This window comes from Xyrauchen texanus, chromosome 21 (assembly GCF_025860055.1).
Source record: "Xyrauchen texanus isolate HMW12.3.18 chromosome 21, RBS_HiC_50CHRs, whole genome shotgun sequence".
Taxonomy (NCBI): Eukaryota; Metazoa; Chordata; class Actinopteri; order Cypriniformes; family Catostomidae; genus Xyrauchen; species Xyrauchen texanus.
Window position 1 is genome coordinate 4743514 of NC_068296.1, and position 20361 is coordinate 4763874.

At 37.1% G+C, this 20361-nt stretch overlaps 1 protein-coding gene across 1 annotated transcript in view; it reads right to left on the minus strand.

The window, feature by feature from the left end:
* Positions 1–769: 769 nt before the first annotated feature.
* LOC127661590 (Golgi apparatus protein 1-like) overlaps positions 770–20361 on the minus strand; it is a 57004-nt gene continuing 37412 nt past the window's right edge. The window contains exons 14-27 of the mRNA XM_052152353.1: positions 18454–18516; positions 18246–18359; positions 17863–17951; positions 17654–17771; positions 17203–17295; positions 16842–16979; positions 15326–15449; positions 14944–15086; positions 14327–14428; positions 12435–12542; positions 12093–12213; positions 6567–6673; positions 5397–5560; positions 770–5337 (exon numbers count right to left, since the gene is read on the minus strand). Coding sequence (XP_052008313.1) covers positions 5307–5337; positions 5397–5560; positions 6567–6673; positions 12093–12213; positions 12435–12542; positions 14327–14428; positions 14944–15086; positions 15326–15449; positions 16842–16979; positions 17203–17295; positions 17654–17771; positions 17863–17951; positions 18246–18359; positions 18454–18516 — 1515 coding nt within the window. The 3' untranslated portion in view covers positions 770–5306. The remainder of the gene's footprint in view (positions 5338–5396; positions 5561–6566; positions 6674–12092; positions 12214–12434; positions 12543–14326; positions 14429–14943; positions 15087–15325; positions 15450–16841; positions 16980–17202; positions 17296–17653; positions 17772–17862; positions 17952–18245; positions 18360–18453; positions 18517–20361) is intronic.

Sequence of the window (20361 nt, forward strand, 5' to 3'; positions counted from 1 at the left end):
ACAAGCGCAGGTTACTTTACTTCCTGAACGAGTGCGCACCCGAGTCCGAGTTGCTTTCACATTCACGTGAATCGCGCTACAGTTCCATTGCAACCGAACTCAGACCACCTCCTACAGATAGTCTCGGGTTCGGTACCACGGTGCCCTCCCCGTCCGCATGACAGCTTTCACAATACCAATTTTTCAATTTTTTGGCGAACCGTGCTCTGTTTCGAACTAAACTGCCAGTGTTAAAGCACCCAATGTTGCCCACGGCAGGTAAAGGCACGAAGGAAAATCTAATTGCAATATTTGATTAGTGATTTTACCTGATTAATCGATTACTCATGCCCATCCCTAATTTGAATACTGAAAAAATTACACGCTTCAGGCTCACACTTCGTAGCACACATTTTGAGTCACATTCCTGGAATTGGAAACAAACCTAATTTAAAATAAAAATGAATGACGTCTGGTCACAAAACACTGTTGCAATTGTGTCATTTTGTAGCTTTTGCTGAATATGAGAAAGAACTGTAATAAATATCCATGTTTTCAGAGGTGTATATGAATGCAACAATATCAGAGAAGCAGACACACCTCACAGTGAAATCAAAAACGGTAGGTGGACTTTTCTTTAGCTAAAAATGGTCTGTGCATCCCGAAATTTGAAACACTGCCCCCAGTGGCCAAAGTGGTAAATGTTGTTGTAATGTCCATGGAGGGGCATCATAAGTGAGAAACAACATGCCATCTTCCCGTGTGATCAGATGTAGGACCAGAATTGTAAGAAAATCTACAGTTTTATTAAACTGATAACTCATCATCATCATCATCATCATCTGTACAGAATTAAACAAAACAAAACATTTGATTCATCACATCAATATTACATGGCAGAATGAGCAAACTGAGAAAATATCACAGCCATAACATTTTTTTTTTTTTTTTTACAATGGTTTAGTCGATTTGCAGTTAGTTTGAAAACGATTTTTCAGATGAAACATGGAAAACTGGCTTCTAGCAGAGGTTAGAGTCACGCTCAGTTCATTGGGTCTTTCGGATGAGCAGAGAAAGGCCGTTTAAAATAGCAGGATCATCTTTGGCTCTGCATTTATGACTGTTGTGACTGACTTCAAGAAGCAACATCATTAGAAACATGTCATCAGGATTCCCCTGGTTGTGGCCTAAAAAGATGCTTTCTTATGAGACCCCCAAATACACACAAATGGTCTATCACCTAAATGAAGTATCCAAAATATTTTTATGAACCTTAAAAATCTGGCAAATATGAATTGTGCACAATTTAAATAAGCAATTAAAAACAAAATCAGGTGACAATAAGTTGCAAAAGTTGGCAACACTCATGCAGTGACAAGACATCCTGCACCCCTTCCAAAAATGTTTAAGGATCACTTGATTGACATGAGTCCAGTGTCTAGATCGCCAAATCAACAGAACACAGGCTCAGTTGGAGGTTTAAAAAGTTTGCTTTGATGCAGTACTTATTAATTTTATACTCCAGTGGCACTCAACTATGTGGCAATTTACCACGATAAACCACTTATACGTACAACAGCAAGATCCAATAAAAAGGCATTAAAGAATTAATAGAACCAAATAAATGAAAACACCATCATTTTACCTCCGTAAAAATATGAATGAAGAGAAATATACATTTACTTATCTACAAAATATAGTCAAACATGATCATATGATCTGTATAATGTTACTGTCCCAAGTTCCCATCAACCAGAAAGCTTTTACATGGTCTGTGATTTGCACATTATTTATATTATTTACAGAATATCATTGATATCACCAATGCTAGAGGTATGCAGTACGCCTGGGTCCTCCTAAAATTAATTTTAAGTTTTTCATGCTAAAGTCTAGCAAAAAATTGAAATGTACAAATCTGTTCCCAAATTTTGGGGTCTGGGATATTTTTAAATATGTAAATACAAGGATGACAGACATTCTGAAAGAGACGTTATACTAATTTGATTTCTGCTATAGTGGTACAGCTCCCGGGGAAACAATCAAAAGACCATAGAGGGGTTGAATTTCAAAAAACATAACAAGAACATGTCCAGGTTATATTTCCCTTAAAAAAATACAAAATAAATTATATATATATTTTTTTTTTTCAAAATTTTTTTTGGATAAAATTGAGTCTTTTTTGTACTATACTATTTGGATTTTTTTTTTTACATTTGGGATGAAATATGACCAGGACATGTTTTTGAGAGATTGACCTAGTTACTAAACCTGTAAAGAAAATGTCCTGGTCTGTTTTTCCTAAAAAAAAAAAAATACATTAAAATAATAATAATAATAATAATACACACACACAGTATATTAAATAGAAAATTAATCTTATTTTAAGGCCATTGTGACATTATTTTACATTTAACTCTCCAATACTCATTGCATAAAAATAAGAGATTTTGATTCTGATATTTTAATTACGTCCATAAAAATGATATATTATTTAAATTGTAAATAATTTATATCTTATAGTAGTACTCCCTTGGTCCAGCCTTTTATTTTTTTTAGATTTTGTAAAATAATAATTGTACAACACATATTTTTTAATGTAATACAGTAATTAGAATCACAATGGAAATAGTAAAAGTTATATGTTTTAATGCATAATGTCACAATGCAACCCCCCCCCCCCCCACCTAATTTCATATATTTTTAACGATCTGGGGTATGACCAGGACATTTTCCAGACAGGTTTCGTGAATCACCTATACTATACAAACCAATATAGAAAAAAATGAATCCAGGGGTAAATAAAGCATGCAAAGGACCTTTTAGAAAAGCTTGTCCATGCTACTGAATACAGACCTTCAGCGTGTGTTATGCATATTATCATCACAGTTATAGTCATAGAAACTTTGCAATTTTTTTTTTAAATATGCCATTCATTTTCATACTAAAAGCGAAGTTGAGGGTACAGTGGGCCTTCCCAAGATATTCTCCAGCTATAAAAAAAACTGTATACCCAACATCCATGCACACTTATTGATTCCTTTCACTGGTATAACAGAGAACGATAAAAGGCAACAATAGAACATAAGTTCTAAAAACGTATGCATGTCTATGCACACCCAAATATGAAAACAAGCTATGCACATTTAGGTTGTAAACAATAAATAAGGCTTAGGCCAAATATAACATCAAAAAGTGCAATCATCCTGTTGACATTCAAAATACCTCTGAAAAAATACATCCAATAGGGTATACAGTTGTGTTTTTAACTCTTACAAAGTTGTTTGAAGGAGGCTTGGCCCTGGACAATCATATTTACTTAATTGTTTAACCTTGTGAAAGAGGTCAAGGTCTATTTATATTTCGTACTCTTCATAAAGTGATCACTTAGTGTCTAATGCATCATACATAGACTGTAACCAGCCTGTACCGAACATTTATAATGCTTGATCAACGGGTGAATCTCGAAGATGTCCTGGTCATATTTTACCCCAATAAAGGTTATATTCATTAACATTTGTTAAAATTAACTAATAAGGAACAATACTTTAACAGCACTTTTTTTTAGCACTTACATTTATGCATTTGGCAGACGCTTTTATCCAAAGCGACTTACAGTGCACTTATTACAGGGACAATCCCCCCGGAGCAACCTGGAGTTAAGTGCCTTGCTCAAGGACACAATGATGGTGGCTGTGGAGATCAAACCAAGGACCTTCTGCTTAACAGTTTAGTGCTTTAGCCCACAACGCCGCCACCTCCACTCCCATTTTATTTGTGACAGCACTTAAAGGAACAGTTCACCCCAAAATGAAAACTCTGTCATCATTTACTCATCCTCATGCCAAAGATGTGATTTTTTTAAACTATAAATTCTCCTCCATGCTCACCAGGTGGCGATATGCAGAAAGAATGCAAATAGCTAAAAACAAAAGAAGAAAGTGAAAGTGGAGATTTATATATAAAAAAAAAGGACTTCAATATTGATCTGTTTCTCACTCACACCTATCATATTGCTCCTGAAGACATGGATTAAACCACTGGAGTTGAGTGGATTACTTGTATGCTACCTTTATGTGCTTTTTTTGAGCATCAAAATTCTGGACCCTGTTGACTTGCATTGTATGGACCATTAATTCTTATAAAAATCTTTGTTTGTGTTCAGTAGAAGAAAGAAAGTCATACACATCTGGGATGGCATGAAGGTGAGTAAATGATGAGAGAATATTCATTTTAGGGTGAAATATTCCTTTAACATTCATTTTGACATGTATTCGTTTATTTAATGAAAAGTTCTATACTTTAACTATAGTTAATGAAATATGAGCCAACATAAATGAACATTTACTAAGATTAATAAATGCTGTTACAATATAATGTTTATTATAAGTTAATAACTGATGCATTACTAGAACCTTATTGTAAAGTGTTACCAAAAAATGATTAAATTATATTGTGCTAAAAGAGTATTAAGCCTATTTTAAGGACCATTAAATACATTTTGCATCAAAGTTTGCACCAACTTCTCGTCATTACTGTAATGCAGAAACACTAATTATATATTAAATAAATTAAAAAGTATTTATAAATCATTGTAGGATTTTGTTTTTCTACATAAACATTAATTAGCACATAATTATGTGTATTGTGCATAATAATGGTCATGAAAATAGTGTCAAACAACCTTTCTTTGTGGTGAAATATGACCTAGACATGTTTTCATAAGATTCACCCTTAGTCAAGACTAGTTCGATGACAAATGTCTTTGACCTGATGATTAAGATCACCGTTTAATGTATCAGGATCATAGGAGACTGTCATTCCTCATTTCAGATTGGAAAACCATCTTTTCTCCCAATTGCCAAAACATCGCACGATGATAAACTACACCCAAATATGAATCCCACCCAAAGTGGACACCACCTTATAATTTAAAACCCCCCAAAACTGAAGTGATGATCCACAAAACAAAAAACATAAAAGATGGCTTCTGAATGTTCATGTAAGCCGCTGTTAAAGCCCTATCTATGAGCAAACATTCTCAAAAATAATAGGAAAAGTAGCCATGGTAAAAATACTGCATTGACAAATGACCCTTTTACAGTCAGGAAGTTAAGGCCATCACTCTCATAATCAAAACAAAAAATAAAACATTTACTATAATACGTAATCAAGGCATAATGTCCCAAAACGATCTTGATCTTGTCTTAGGAGTGTTTCAGAAATTCAGCATTTGTATTCGGATGGGTTTTAGTGGCTGCGTTTGGCTACAGTGGGTTCCAAACATGGAAAACCAGCCCAAAGAAGGTCCACTGACAGGACTTAAAGTCTCAGTAGGTACTGTATAAGTACAGAGAACAACTTGAACAGGAAATGAGGTGTGAAACAGGAAGGGTGGGTCAGGTGCGTTCTAGCTCTACCTGTCTTTAAGTTCTCTGGTCACGTGTTTGGTGATGCGGCCACACAGTAGCCCAATGAAGAAGAGGATGGACACAGCCAGCGCGATCACGAGCAGGATGTAATTCTTCGAGGGTGACGTCATCACTTGCAAGGCGAGATCTGAGAAACCTTCGGCTGGGGCCACCTAGAGAAGCAGTTACAATAACGTGTAAAAGGAGGTGATTTTTTGTGTGTCTATGTGTGCATGGGACATGCATCGTGTGAGCTTCTAACAAAGACATAAAACTGCTGTAAACTGTCCCAAGAAGAAAGCTGAACCTAGTAGAGGTAAACCAGTAGAGGTAGAAATAGATGCTTTTTGGAACCATCAGTTTTCTGCAAAAAAATCTATGCCGATAGTTTATTTATTTGTATTCCTCTGTGTTCCTCTGTTGCGTGCGCTGGAGGATTCTACAGTTAGAATGCATCGGCGCTACAATATAACAGCGGCCTCTAGAGGGCGAAATAAACACAATCACTGACAACTTGTGGGGATATAAATCTGTCATCATTGACAATATTCATAAATATTTTGATCCTCACTTCAATGCATATATTGAAAATGTGTTCTAAGTGTTCTAAATTAAAATGAGAGCATGCAAAGAAAAATGTGACTATATGGAAAATGTGCTCCATCAGGGCATTTAGTACATTGTGTCTTCAACTTCATATCTTGTGAATAGTAATACAAACACAAAATACTTTATATGGTGAATACATTGCCTATAAAAATCTGTATTTAGGTAAACACTTTTCAATAGAGCATTGTAATGGAGCAAAGTCTCTATCATTTCAAAATAAGAGTCACCGGTGTATTTCTGGCTTGTTTGTAGTTAATAGTCCTGCGTTATGCACCAAATTGCATTTTTGTTTCTCTGGTTATTATTAGGACTTTGGTTGAACAACAAACTATATCTGGGATTTTATTATTATTAATGTTGGACTCTTGTAGCCCCCTATGTCTGTGCCCTTCACAGTAAGGAAAAACTTTTTATAGATTTCTTTTAAACATTCTATAAACCGTTAAAAAAATTAAAATAAAAAGTAATCGGCCGATTAATCCGTTATTGGCCTTTTGCACCACCTTAGTTGTCTGTTTCGTCAAAATCCACTGTCGGTCGACGTCTAGTGTGTAGTGCATATGTACCAACCTTAGCTGCATAACTCCACATGTCAACACGGTCCTGTAATCTTCTCTTACATTCAGGCTGCAGACGCACCTGCTTGTCCTGTAGAGCTTCCATCAAACATGACATTTCTGAGGAAGACAACGCAGTAATATTATTCACCAACACAAAAGATTTTCAAGTGTCACAAACAAGGTCTCTAAAATATACCCACAATCCTGTTAGCTTTAAGGGAACATGAAACCTTTAACCTTGTGTGACCCGTGTCCACATGCGTGGGAAATGATTCCCTCAAAAGTTGAAAAAACATGTTAATTATTATAATAACTTTCAACATTAACACATCTATGGGTCATTTTGCTTCATTTTAATACACATTTTGTTATTTCTATTTGTATTTTCACATTGAGAATGAATTGATGCAACCAACAGCTGAAAAATGTTGCTTTCAGAGGCGTTATATGGCCTTAGGATGAAAATAAAGTGCATTTCGAACTGTTTTGAGACCAGTGCAGACCGACAGCACACTGGAGCCCTTCAAAGTCGACTGACGCTGTAGAGCGTCAAAGTGCGCACCCCTGACATATCTATTAATAACTTCGGAATGGATTAAGGTATTAATTTACTTTTTTTTTTTTAAGAAAAAGCTGACATTCGTCTGCATAGACTGCGTTGACTTCCGCGAATGATAAGCCTTCCGTATTTTAGTGCAAATCTATAGCATTTTACCGCAAAACAAAGAAATTGTACTTTTTTTATCTAATGATATAAAATGCTGTTGGTGTGTGTAAACCAATCACAGACCAGTGTGTGAACCAATCACAGACCAAAAACAAAGAATGACGTTGTCAGATGTCCTAGGAACGTAAATAGGGGGAGGGGTTTGGAATCAAGGTGTGATTCCCAAATTGTTTGCTGACGCAACCTTTGTCTTTGGACGCGCACATTTGGAGATAGCCTACGCTTATTTGTACTTGGCAATTGATTCTTTTCTAAGAAAAATATGGCACAACCAAAATTCACTCGCAAACAAGTTGTCGAAATCCTTTTTGTCGACAGCGATGAGAGTGAGGACGGATCTGATCCAGATCGGTTTGATTCAGGTGAAGAGGATCAAATCTTGGACGGAATCGATCCATTTGAGGAGTAAGTAGTTATGAATGCAATATTGCTGCTAATATATTGTCTAATATGTAGGCTATTGTATCGTTTTTTTAGTAAAATAATGTTATTTTAGCTTTTCAGAAATAATGGAGCAGTAATCAAATAATGTGCGCCGAAATAATGTGCACGTTTTGGCCGCATGTAGTCCATCTTCATTTATAAGCTATTTTGTTTACTTTGCTTGTCTATTTTATTGTAATGTTTTTTTAGGGAAATTGTATTTCAGCTTTTCAGAAATAACTTTTGATATGTGGAAATCTAAACTAATGACAAAATCTGTGTGTTTTAGTCTAAATCAGGAAACCACAGAGCAGCCGAGTACATCAGCTGAATCCAGGACCCCGACCGCTCGCCCTCTTCCACACAGCACCACTTCTGCTCCTCCTGCAGCCCACAGATCTAGGTCTCCTCCTGCAGCCCGCAGATCCATTCGTCCTCGACCCGGCTCCTCCAGCACTGCCACAGAGCCACTAAGATCATCTGCAACCCCTGCCTTGAGGTCGCCTCATAGGGGAAGGAGGCCCTCTGTGTCACAGAGTCAGTTTGGCTCCCCAGTAGGCCAGTCACTTTCACCTGTCAGATGTCCAGCACCACCAGACCAGCTGGAACAAGGATGGAAGACTGAAAAGGATCCTGATGTGGCCCCCATTCCACATAGGTTTTGCCCCAGACTGGAACCTGGAGTGCAATTGGACACCTCTGTAGAGCAAAGCCCCCTCTGCCTTTTCAAGCACTTTTTTAGTCCCAGAGGAAGACGTTGTGAATGACAGAAAGAAGCAGACTCAGCCAGATGAGTATGACACACTCTTTCGCTTGAAGCCACTGATGACTGATATAAAGGCCGCCTGTCAGTCTGCCTACCATCCCAAGAAGCAGCTTTCCATTGATGAGAGGATGGTGGCCACCAAGGCAAGAACTGGGATGACCCAGTACATGAAAGCAAAACCCACCAAGTGGGGGATAAAGCTGTTTGTGCTGGCAGACTCCAGCAATGGCTATACCTGTGACTTCAATATATACACAGGTAAAAGCAGGTTGGCCTCTGGGCTAGGGCTCTCATTTGACTCTGTGGTGGAATTGATGAGGCCATCTTTCCTAGGCAGTGGTTATCACCTCTACTGTGATAATTTTTACACCAGCCCAAAACTCTTCAGGCACCTGCTGTCCCTCAATTTTGGAGCCTGTGGTACCATACGTGAGGGGAGCAAGGAGGCTCCAAAAACAAAAATAAACCAACTGACCAAGAAATCCCTCAGAGGATCTCTCAGGTGGATAAGAGAAGGTAACCTTGTCTTCACCAAGTGGATGGACAACAGGGAGGTGGCAATGTGCAGCAGTGTCCATGTTGCTTATGATGGGGACACTGTCAAGAGGAAGCTGAAAAAGAGGGATGGATCCTGGGAGGAGACAAACATACCAGTACCAAAACCTATTGTTGATTACAACATGTACATGGGGGGAGTGGACTTATCGGACCAGCTGATACAGTATTACTCTGTTCACCACACAACCAGAAGATGGTACAGAACCATGCTCTTTCATTTTATTGACATTGCTGTGACCAATGGCTTTATAATGTGCAGAGAACTTCAAAAGCTGAGGAACACACCAGCCAACCAGCTCATCACCCACAGGGCCTACGTGGAGCAGCTTGTGGCTGAGCTGTGTGGTGTCACAGTCGGGGGCATGCCTGTACAGAGGAGAACTGGACATACACCTGTGCCAATCTCACAACCTGTTGCAAGGCTGAGGTGTGAGAAATGTAAGACGGATGGGCTCCCAAGAAAAGACACCTCATGGAAATGCAATGAGTGTGATGTGCCACTCTGCCTACAGCCAGAGCGTAACTGCTTTCACATGTGGCACAACATGTAAGAAAAGTAAAATGCAGTGCACAGTGACATCTAGTGGTGTTTTTTGGACATTACTAAATTGAAACAGAATATTCCATTCAAAGGAACATTTTTGTTCCTTTTATATTTTCTTCTGTGTTTTTCAAAAAAAAATAAACGTATGGTGACTAGAGTCACATAAATGTAAATAGTTGTTTTTTTCCTTTATATTTTTTAATCCAATTTTTTTTTAAGTTGTTCTAAAGCCTTTGAGGAATAAATATTTGTTGAAAAATTCCTTATTCATTTATGTTTAATATTTGTTATATAATAAAAACAACAAAATTGAATTTCTGTTTTTGTATTTTTTGGTGATATATCACATCAGAACATGTACAAGTGTCTCAAGAAGTGTATTGACAATGCATCCACATTGTAGCTGAGAATCTATAGAATCCAGAAATATGACTCTATTCACTCTGCTATGAAAATTGACCATTCCAGAAGCCAAAATATCAACATAGTGCCAGGCGGACTTAAAACCCCTTAGACTTTGAAGGGGAGTAAAGGAGCATAGGGAGTAAATAGGGAGTAAAGGAGCATCCTGTAGCTCTCTGAACTTTTGGTCTGATTTTAGGAGTGAATGCATAGTTTCAGGCTGCATATGATCATCTGCCCATGCAGCAGACAAGTCAAGGTTTACATATGTGCACTTAAAGGGCCAGTTCACCAAAATATGAACATTCTGTTATTTACTCAAGTTGTTCCAAACCTATATTACTTTCTTTCTTTCATGGAACATAACAGGAGATATTCAGCAGACGGTTTGTGCCACACATGATTAACTTTTATTGTAGATCAAAGTGAATCATGAATGCGATAGATTAAATCACATAATCTTTTGTAATTAATCGCAATTAATAGCACTTTTTGAAAGTGCTGAAATGTAACACTATATATATTCTTTTATTGACAAAATGTATTTATTTCCATCCTAGGCAAAAAAGAAAACAATATGTAGCAATATAATGATTTATTAATATTTTCCAAACAAAGCCTTCCACAATATAATCATAGAAATGCATTAAATATCACCAATTCAGGCTAATTGAAATAACTATTTTCACCATAGGTTGCATATTCATTGCAATGGGCATTAAATCCCTTAAACTGTCATCCTCCACAATCAAATCTGCCGGTAGACTGAGGTTATCCACTTTGTTACAGCAATCGTGAAGCTGCGTTCATGATTCGCATCAAGGCGGCAACATCAGCATCGAGTGACCTTTGAACTCACTATATGCCTTACAAAGGCTGAAAAATACTTGATTTATGTCACAAGTCCCATCTGGGCTTGTTTTGTCCATCAAATAGCATGAAGAGCTCCTTTCTCCATCATTTTATCACTGACAGGTAAGCGCTGTCAGAGATTATTTTATTTAAAGAGATATCAACCTCCGCGGCGCTATCATAGGTCAACTAGCGTATTATGACAGTTCCGCCTATAGAATGTCAATAGGACCCCCGTGCTATGCTTTTCAATGCTTAGCTTTTGCCTCATCTTGGTAGAAGGACTCTGGCGCTGTGGTGTGTGCATCAGTGTAATGACTCCAGGCGGACTCATTACAAAGTTTCCACCCTTCACAACAGTGTTTATGCTGTATTAACGTCAATGCACTAATCGCGATTAAGAAAAATTAACGCGTTAACCTTTTTGAATTAAACGCGTTAATTCTGACAGCTCTAAAAAATTTAATAATTATGGAAGACAGAAATTTATACTGGTTCGGGACAACATGACTGAGTTAATGATGACAACATTTTGGGGGGTGAACTATCCCTTTAAGATCACTTTGTAGTTTGTGCAAATTGATATTTAACATTTACTTTTTGTATATGATGTTTACTTTTTCCAATTTTGTGTATTTATTGTAATGTATAGTGTTTAAGTTGTGTAAACATTGTATCTTGTTTATAATATATACCTTCTAACATTAAGCATTCATTGTATTACTTTCTGCATAATGTATAGCAGGATCTGAAGTTTAGTGGGGCTCGGGGCAAAAATGCCCCCAAAAATCTAATTGTGTGGGCAAAATATGCCCTTGTAATTAAATATTTTCTATCCGATATAGTCCTTAATATTCTACAATAGTTATATCCTAGTTATACATATTATGCCATAAAATATGAATGGATGTTGATTTAATTTAGGGCAACAGGTAATAAATTATAAATAAAGCATTTGACCTATATGGTTGAAACAGTTTATGTTTCAAATAATAATAATACTAAAATCCTCTATAAAAGGTCATTTTTTTTCCTAAAAATCAAATCCAGATGGAAAACATTGTTTAAATAATGTATAAGTTCATTTCTGAGACTGCTGTACAGTGTTTTTGTCTGCCTGCTAATGCCTGCTAACTTCTGACAATGGATTAAGAAAGTACCTAACAACCTACCAACATGATTTGATTTGTCTTAAAAGTATGATGATAGCTTTCAAATTCATCAAATAATCCTGGAAAAAAAACCCTCCAAAAACAACACTCACGTCTGCCTCTGCCGGGGGTAATGGCAGCACAGTGATGTTTCAAATCCAGCGCGCAGGCCGTGTGTAGGACAGGATCCACGAAAATGTCTGCTTTGCTTTCTTTAAGCATGTTCAACACCTCCTAGGCATGGAGAGAGGATGAAATGAAAATGTACAGTTTGTACAGTATTCAGCTGTCATTGTCAGGGTTCTGCACCAAAACTCTCCAAAACATGAATTTCTGCCCATCAGTAAAGCAGATGCGAGTTCAAAAGATATAGATGTGTTTCCATGGGAACGGATATGGGAAAACAATAGCGCAAAAAGTGTGCACAGATGAAGTGTAATAGAGGATGTGTGTACCGTTTTGCACTCCTCTTGTTTAATCTTCAGCAGGTTGTTTTTCAAACACTCCTCCACTTGACCCGTCTGCTCCTGTGCCGTCGCTTCCTCTGCACACAGACGCGAGATCTAACACACAAACACAAATATACACACACGTTTACATGGCATAACTAAATGGGCACATACCATACTCCTCTAATGTGTTTATATTAAGCTAATTATAATTACTACTGACTAACATTAACCCACACCCTAAACCCATACCTAAAAGGAAATATTTTTGCACATATAGGAAAATATATATATTTATTTGGGTCATTGCACAAAAAAAAAGTAAGAAATTAAACTAAAAGATTAGTCTGCAGTACTCATGCCAACATTTATTTTTACAAGAATTTCAGATTTGTATTTATTATTATTTTTAAAAACAATTGACTGTCTCCGTACAGTTTCACCTCATGAATTTTTTTTATTTTAAGCCCCTTAAAAAAATAAAATGACATTGAACTCCGTAAATGTTAACAAGTAATTTGTTTGTGTGAAATGCATTTGTAATCCATTTTTTAGGGCTGCGAATAGATTATATTTTTTTAATTATTTAATCACGCAGTTTTCTGTGATTAATCAGGACTTTTTAGACACGTTGGATCTTTCTTAGCATTCTTCACAGGTTCAGATGAAAGTAAGCGTTTTCAGGCAATGTGAAGAGATACAACTCGCCCATATCTCTACCACACCTGGCTTACTGCTTGTGGGTAAAGTCTCCATTGTCCATACATTAAATCCACTCCCATGTTTATTAAGCCCAGGACATGAGTCACGCGTATTGGATAGCATGCACTGCTCAACACAATCAGTTTCTGTGCCAGTCGAGTAGAGCGTGTACCTCCTAGAAATGTATATATGCCAATTTTAGCCACAGAAAGTGACAGATATTCTCAAAAGTGACCAAAGATGCATAAGCATTTTCTGTTTTCTTCTTAAAGATCCATCGCTCTCATTCTGTATGTGTCCTTCTGCCAGCACAATACAGCTAAGAGATCACAGTCCGTTTTCTTTACAGGCCCATCAAGAGCTTCATTTCACACCATTTCTGCTTGATTGCTCTCAGAAATCCTGTGGCTCATGGACAACATAAATAAAAGGCTTTGTTCAGACAGGCTGCTAACAAGCCATTTTCAATCACAAGAATTCTTGTATAATCTTTGGGTACATCTTTGAAGGAAAATGTAAGATGCTCATTTTGGCATCTAAATACGATATGTAACACAGCATCACAAGCATCATTCACAGATAAGGCAGAATGCACTACGACAATCTCATTGAAAAATTATTAGTCAATATGGTGGGCAGAGTGGAAGGAAATGCCAATTATAAGTATATTTTGTTCAGTATTTATAAGAAATAGTCAAGTCTAATAAAAAATGCCTTATTTTGGGAGCCTGGGTAACTCAGCGAGTATAGACGCTGACTTCCACCCCTGGAGTTCGCCAGTTCGAATCCAGGGCATGCTGAGTGACTCCAGCCAGATCTTCTAAGCAACCAAATTGGCTTGTTGCTAGGGAGGGTAGGGTCACATGGGGTAACCTCCTCGTGGGCGCTATATTGTGGTTTGATCTCGGTGGGGCACGTGGCGAGTTGTGCGTGGATGCCGCGGTGGATGGTGTGAAGCCTCCACACACACTATGTCTCCGTGGTAACATGCTCAACAAGTCACATGATAAGATGCGCGGGTTGACGGTCTCAAACGCAGAGGCGGAAGTCTTATTTCAACCATTACATCATGCTAACCTCAGACTATATTGGAATCAACTGTGAGTGGTAGTGAAGTATCTATTTGTATGGCACGCTTGAGCCCAGTAAGTACAAATTATGTAGATCAATTTGGAAGAGCCCACATTTCCACTCACCTCATTACTGCAGTGAGCTTGAAGCTGTGGATCCAGTCGGTAGTCGAGCGCAGACTCCTGAAGAATGACTCTAATCTGATCCTCACAGTCTGAAGACAGACGCTGGAAACCATGACAATCATTATGTGTTTTCAAACGGTTTCATGGTCACGCTAAAAATTCACTGGATTTTCTTTAGGCCATTTCCACATCACAACTCTCCCACTCACATGCTAATTACAGTAAATCTATTCTGTATGTCTAATTTGTGTATGACACATGTATAAAAGTATAAATATATGCATGCAATGACTGTCATTTCTAAACCATGACAAGGTGATCAAGACCCTGACACAAACCAGAGAGGTTTATTTAGCAATATTGACTAGATGACTGTACACTATTCCACTATAACATGAATATTACCAAATAAATAAATAGACATGAAATATTGAATTGAGACCACAGAGTGATATGAGAGACATGAAACTAGCACAGCTAGTACCTGGCTAGTTGCCAGGTACATTGGTCAATTATACAAAATCTTAAGACTGCAGAATGCTGTGATTGACCAATCAGAATCAAGAATTTCAGAGAGCAGTGTAATAGGTCTGAATATGCTGGTAATAGTCACATACCTGGTCTGCATACTTGAGTTTAAGGCAGGATATCACTTGACCCTCCAGTTCATTGGCATCACTGGCTTTGTTGAGAATATTCTGACAGAACTTGGGGATGTCTGCTTTACAAGCCTTCCTCAACACTGGGTTCAGTCTGTAGTCTAAATATATGAAAAAAAAATTCCAGCATTACAGAAATAACTATTCAGATGACATTTCAAGAAAGGCCAGATACAAACTAGCTTCAATATAGAACTTGCAAGTGACAAATGAACAAGTAAGAGAACCATACAAAGAGATTTAAATGGCAAAGTTAACTGACTCAACAAAACTACGCTAAATAGTTATGTGGAAAGGAAGGTGTACTAAAGGCATTAGAGGAGGCCTTTTTGGTCTGTACCTGTGTTCTGAGTTATCTGTCTTTTTGTGATCATCTGCTTACACTTGGGATCCATCAGCTCACTGTTCTTATTCTGCTTTAGACACTGCAACATGTTCTTGGCATCTGACTCTGTGCAAAAACGCTAACACAAGAATAAAGTATTTCAGATAGAGACAGAGAAAAACACAGAGAAAGAGAAAAAGGAAGGAAGCAAGTAGATAAGGAAGGAAGCAAGAAAGAAATTATGAAAGATAAGAAGCAATCAAAGAAACAAGGAAGGAAAAAAGAAGGCAAGGAAGGCAGCAAAGAAGGAATGAAGCAAGGAGTTAGGCCAAGGAGAAAGGAAGCAAAGAAGGAAGAAAAGAAGCAAGAAAAGAAAGGAAACAAGGAACAAAGGAAGCAAGAAAGAAAGCAAACAATAAAGCAAGAGAAAGCAAGGAAGAAAGGGAGGAAGTAAGAAATTAATGAAGGAAGAAAGAAAAGCAAAGTAGGCAGGAAGCAAAGAGGTGAGAAATCAAGCAAGGAAGAAAGAAAAGAAGCAAGGAAAAAATGAACAAAACAAGGAAGGAAGGAAGGAAGGAAGAAAAGAAAGAAACAAGGAAGGAAGAAAGGAGAGAAAGGGAAAAAGATGAAAAGATGCATGGAGGGAAGAAAGGAAACAAAGAAGAAAGGAAGCAATGAGGGAAGTAAGAAACAAGGATGGATAGAAGGAAGAAAGAAAGGAGAGAAACAAGGAAGGAAGGAACAAAGAAGAGAAAGGGAAAAAGATGAAAAGAAGCAAGGAGGGAAGAAAGGAAGGAAGGAAGAAGGGAAGGAAGCAAGCAAGGAAGAAAGAAAGAAAGCAGGGAATGAAGCAAGAAAGAAAAGAAAGAAAGGAAGCAAGGAGGGAAAGAAACAGAAGAAAGGAAGCAAGAAGTGAAGGAAGGTAAAAAGGAAGAAAGGAGGGAAGGAAGGAGAGAAAGAAATAAGAACAAAAAAAAGGGAAGGAAGCAATAAAGAAGAGAAAACAAAAAAGAAAAGGAAGATAGGAAAGAAGAGAAAAAAGGATTATGGAAGCAAGAAAGAAAAAGAGAGAAGACAAAGCAAGAAAGAAAGGAAACAAAGAGGGAAGGAAGGAAGAAAGAAAAGGATGCAAGGAAAGAAGGAAGCAAGCAAAAAAAAAAAAAAGAAATAATCACCGATTATCACTAAAACTAATGTGTGATGTCATTCAGCATCAAACAGGGCTAATCATTTGTAAAAGTGAGGAATGCTTTCTTAAGCACTGTGTACTCTTCACTCATTAAAGACAAGTTGATGACTGTTGTGTTGAACACTGTTTCCCAATTCAGGACCAATCCATCAAACCCTTCTGTTCATCCCCTTCCATTGATCCTATTGACCTTAATTAACTAAAACAGTTGCTTTTGATCTGATAGAGTAAATACATCAGATCGTTCTGTCAGACAAAACAGCTTTAGGAATGAGAGAAACATCAGTATGTGTCTGAAGGGATATCAAGAACCCAAATATGCGAACTGCCAAAATACCTCACCTTTATCATCTGCTTACACACTCTCATTAGCTGGTAATCCAGTTCAGGGTCAATCATTTCGGTTTCCTGCAATTTAAAGATCTTCTGGTGACACACCTGAGACAGCTGCTTCTTGTTCTCCTTCAGGCACTCAATGATCTGAGAAGAAACACAGGTATCAAGAACAAAGGTCATCTGACACCACAAAGCCTAGAAACTTTTGTGAACAAGAGATAAAGGGGATATATTCTACACCAGGTGTTGGTCATTTTTCTTTTTCTTGTTAATCACAGCGTCAGATGGGAGCGCAAATCTATCTAGCAAAATCAAACGAAGATTCGCAATGGATTTATTTAGGCAAACATTCCCATAAAGCCTTTACCTGAGCATTGCCATTGGCAACAGAGGAACAAAGCTTGTTGATATCCTTCTTGCATGCGTCATGCAGCTCAGGTTCCAATCGAATGTCTTCCGACTGTAACGAAAGAGGACAGGGAGTGTGTGACAAAGCAGTAAGTGTGTTTATATCAAGGACATCTGGATGAAAGACAAAGCACCTCTGACTTAACATTTACCTTGTTTCAAACATCCCTCAACCAATCTGTCACACTGAAGCTAAGTTAAAGGAAAATTCAGAGTTGTTTTCAACTGAGTGTCTATGGATAGCATCGGTGGCATGCTGATGATTAGCAGACATGTGATGCTCAAATCTTCATTCTTACATTTAGTCTTCAGTAACAAAATGTTTGCTCTCTGTGCTTTAAACTTTAAGTTAGAAATAGCCCGCAATAATCCTTTAAACTCTGGTTTAACTTGAGTAAAGGGAAGATCACCATCTCCAGCTCTTCCACTCTCAGCTGTTTCCGGCATTTCAAAGACACTCGCTGATCTTTCACGTCCTGCAGAGTGTCGTTTCTCACCGTGGTGCTCAAACAGATGACCACATCCGACCTAAGACAAAACGAGACACAACATGTTACATGAAGAGGGTAAGAGAGACACCAACAGGGAGAGAATAAAATTTCAGCATTTGTAAACTCACTTCTTCTTAATGTTAGGGCAGAGTTTGAGTACGTCCTCCTTACAGGCCATTTTGAACTTGTAGGAGAAACGGAAGTCCTTCATCTGAACCTGCAGGAGGAGAAATATGCATTATATACATATATTTACACAAAATTCAATAAATGTATATATATATATATATATATATATATATATATATATATATATATATATATATATATATATATATATATATATATATACATACACATATATATTAATCTACAAATGTGCCAATGCTGATCATGTCTTCCTGGACTACACAACATCCAGGAAAACGTTTATTTATGGTCCTTCAAGCCATTTAAAGGACATATTAATTCAATTATCAGAAGACAGGAAGTGCTTATTTGAATGGCTTACCAGCTGGAAGTGAGTTACACCAACAGCACATTTATCATTCATTTCTCGTTGATGTTTGTTCTGTACTAGGCATTCCAAAAGATTCCCTGTGTCTATCTGATTCTCAGCTACATCCTAGGAGGACAGGGGAGACCAAAGTGAGAATTTTTTACATTTTATATAAAAGCGCTCGATAAATTTGAGCTGGATGTCTGTGGTCACTACTAACGTGGCAGTGGTTCTGGATGACAGGTTCACAGGCTCGAATCAGCAGGGCTTCAATCTGAATGTCCTGTAAACACAATGGCCATTAATTTAAGATAATTTGACACTCATGCTTTCTGAAATATGAGTTTAAGCAGAAATTGAAAAAAGTCCCAAAACAATTTAAAAAACAGGCTTAGTAAAAAAACAAAATTATAATAATAATATTCAGTTAGTAAAAGGTCAATTATAATTCAGTTTGTAATTAATTCCATGAAATCATCACTGGCAGTTTGATTTTGAATGCCAAATATTAAATCAGCTCAAAGTTCATACATTAAAAACCTTAAATAAATGTGTGTAACCATCAAGTAAAAAAGCATTAAAATACATTCCTTGCACCTAGAATGCTTTTCAATCATATTTTTAAAAGGTGAAAAAAGAGAAAATAATAATAATATTATTATTTTCCAAAGTTGAAAGCTATTTGGTTCATTAAATGAAGCATAACATTGTCTTTGTGTTTGTTTTTGAGTTGACACTCTATACAATAGACTGGCATGTCTTAAGGTCAATATTAGGTCAAAAATGGCAAAAAAAGAAACAGTTTTCTCTAGAAACTCATCAGTCAATCATTGTTTTGAGGAATGAAGGCTGATACAATGCTTGAAGATTTCATTCAAAGGTGTACACTACAGTCTTCACAGACAAAGGACAACTGTCTCTAACAAGGACAGAAAGAGATGTGGAAGACCAGATGTGCAACTAAACAAGAGGATAAGTACATCAGAGTCTCTAGTTTGAGAAATAGATGCCTCACATGTCCTCCGCTGACAGCTTCATTGAATTCTACCCGCTAAACACCAGTTTCAAGTACTACAGTAAAGAGAAGGCACTTGTGAAAAATTTTGCATTGTGAGGATGTCTTCAAAAATAATTATCCTATGTACACCTGGACACAGATGAAAGGATAGAATGGCAGATAGAATGTTTCAAGCTTCTTGGAGAATTCGCCACAGTTCTTCTATTTCGGCTGCCTCAATTGCTTCGGTCTCTTTATGTAATCCCAAACTGTTTCGATGTTCAGTGGGGGGCTTTATGGGGGTAATGACATTTGTTGCAAGGCTCCCTGTTCTTCTATTGTAATCTTTTCTATTTGCAAAAGTAATGTTTGGGAGTCTAAAATGTATTTTTCCTATTGATACACTAAAGCTGAAAATATAAATAACCATCTTAAAACAAATATTTTTGTGAAACATCTTAAGTGCCTAAAAATTTGCACAGTACCGAATATATGTATATGTGTGTGTGTGTGTGTGTGTGTGTGTGTGAGTACACCCCTCATATTTATGTTAAATATTTGATTATATCTTTTCATGTGACAACACTGAAGAAATGACACTTTGCTACAATGTAAAGTAGTGAGTGTACAGCTTGTATAACAGTGTAAATTTGCTGTCCCCTCAAAATAACTCAACACACAGCCATTAATGTCTAAAACGCTGGCAACAAAAGTGAGTACACCCCTAAGTGAAAATGTCCAAATTGGGCCCAATTAGCCATTTTCCCTCCCCGGTGTCATGTGACTCGTTAGTGTTACAAGGTCTCGGGTGTGAATGGGGAGCAGGTGTGTTAAAAACAGTGTCCGATTTTTTTTTTTTTTTTTTTTTACAAATATGCATTTTTGAGTCATGAATATTATAAAAAAAAAAAAAATACAGTTGCCTTTTCCAAAACATGTCAAAATATCTGAAATTTAAAAAAACCCACAAAAACATTCATGACCTTGACACTCTTGGTCCTCTTTCAGTTTTCTTTTTTTTTGTTGGTTACACCACATGAATTTGATTTGATGGACAAAAATTTAAAAATATTAATAGTATTTTAATAAACTAAATTGCTTAACTGCTTATTTTGTTAAAGAAATAATAAT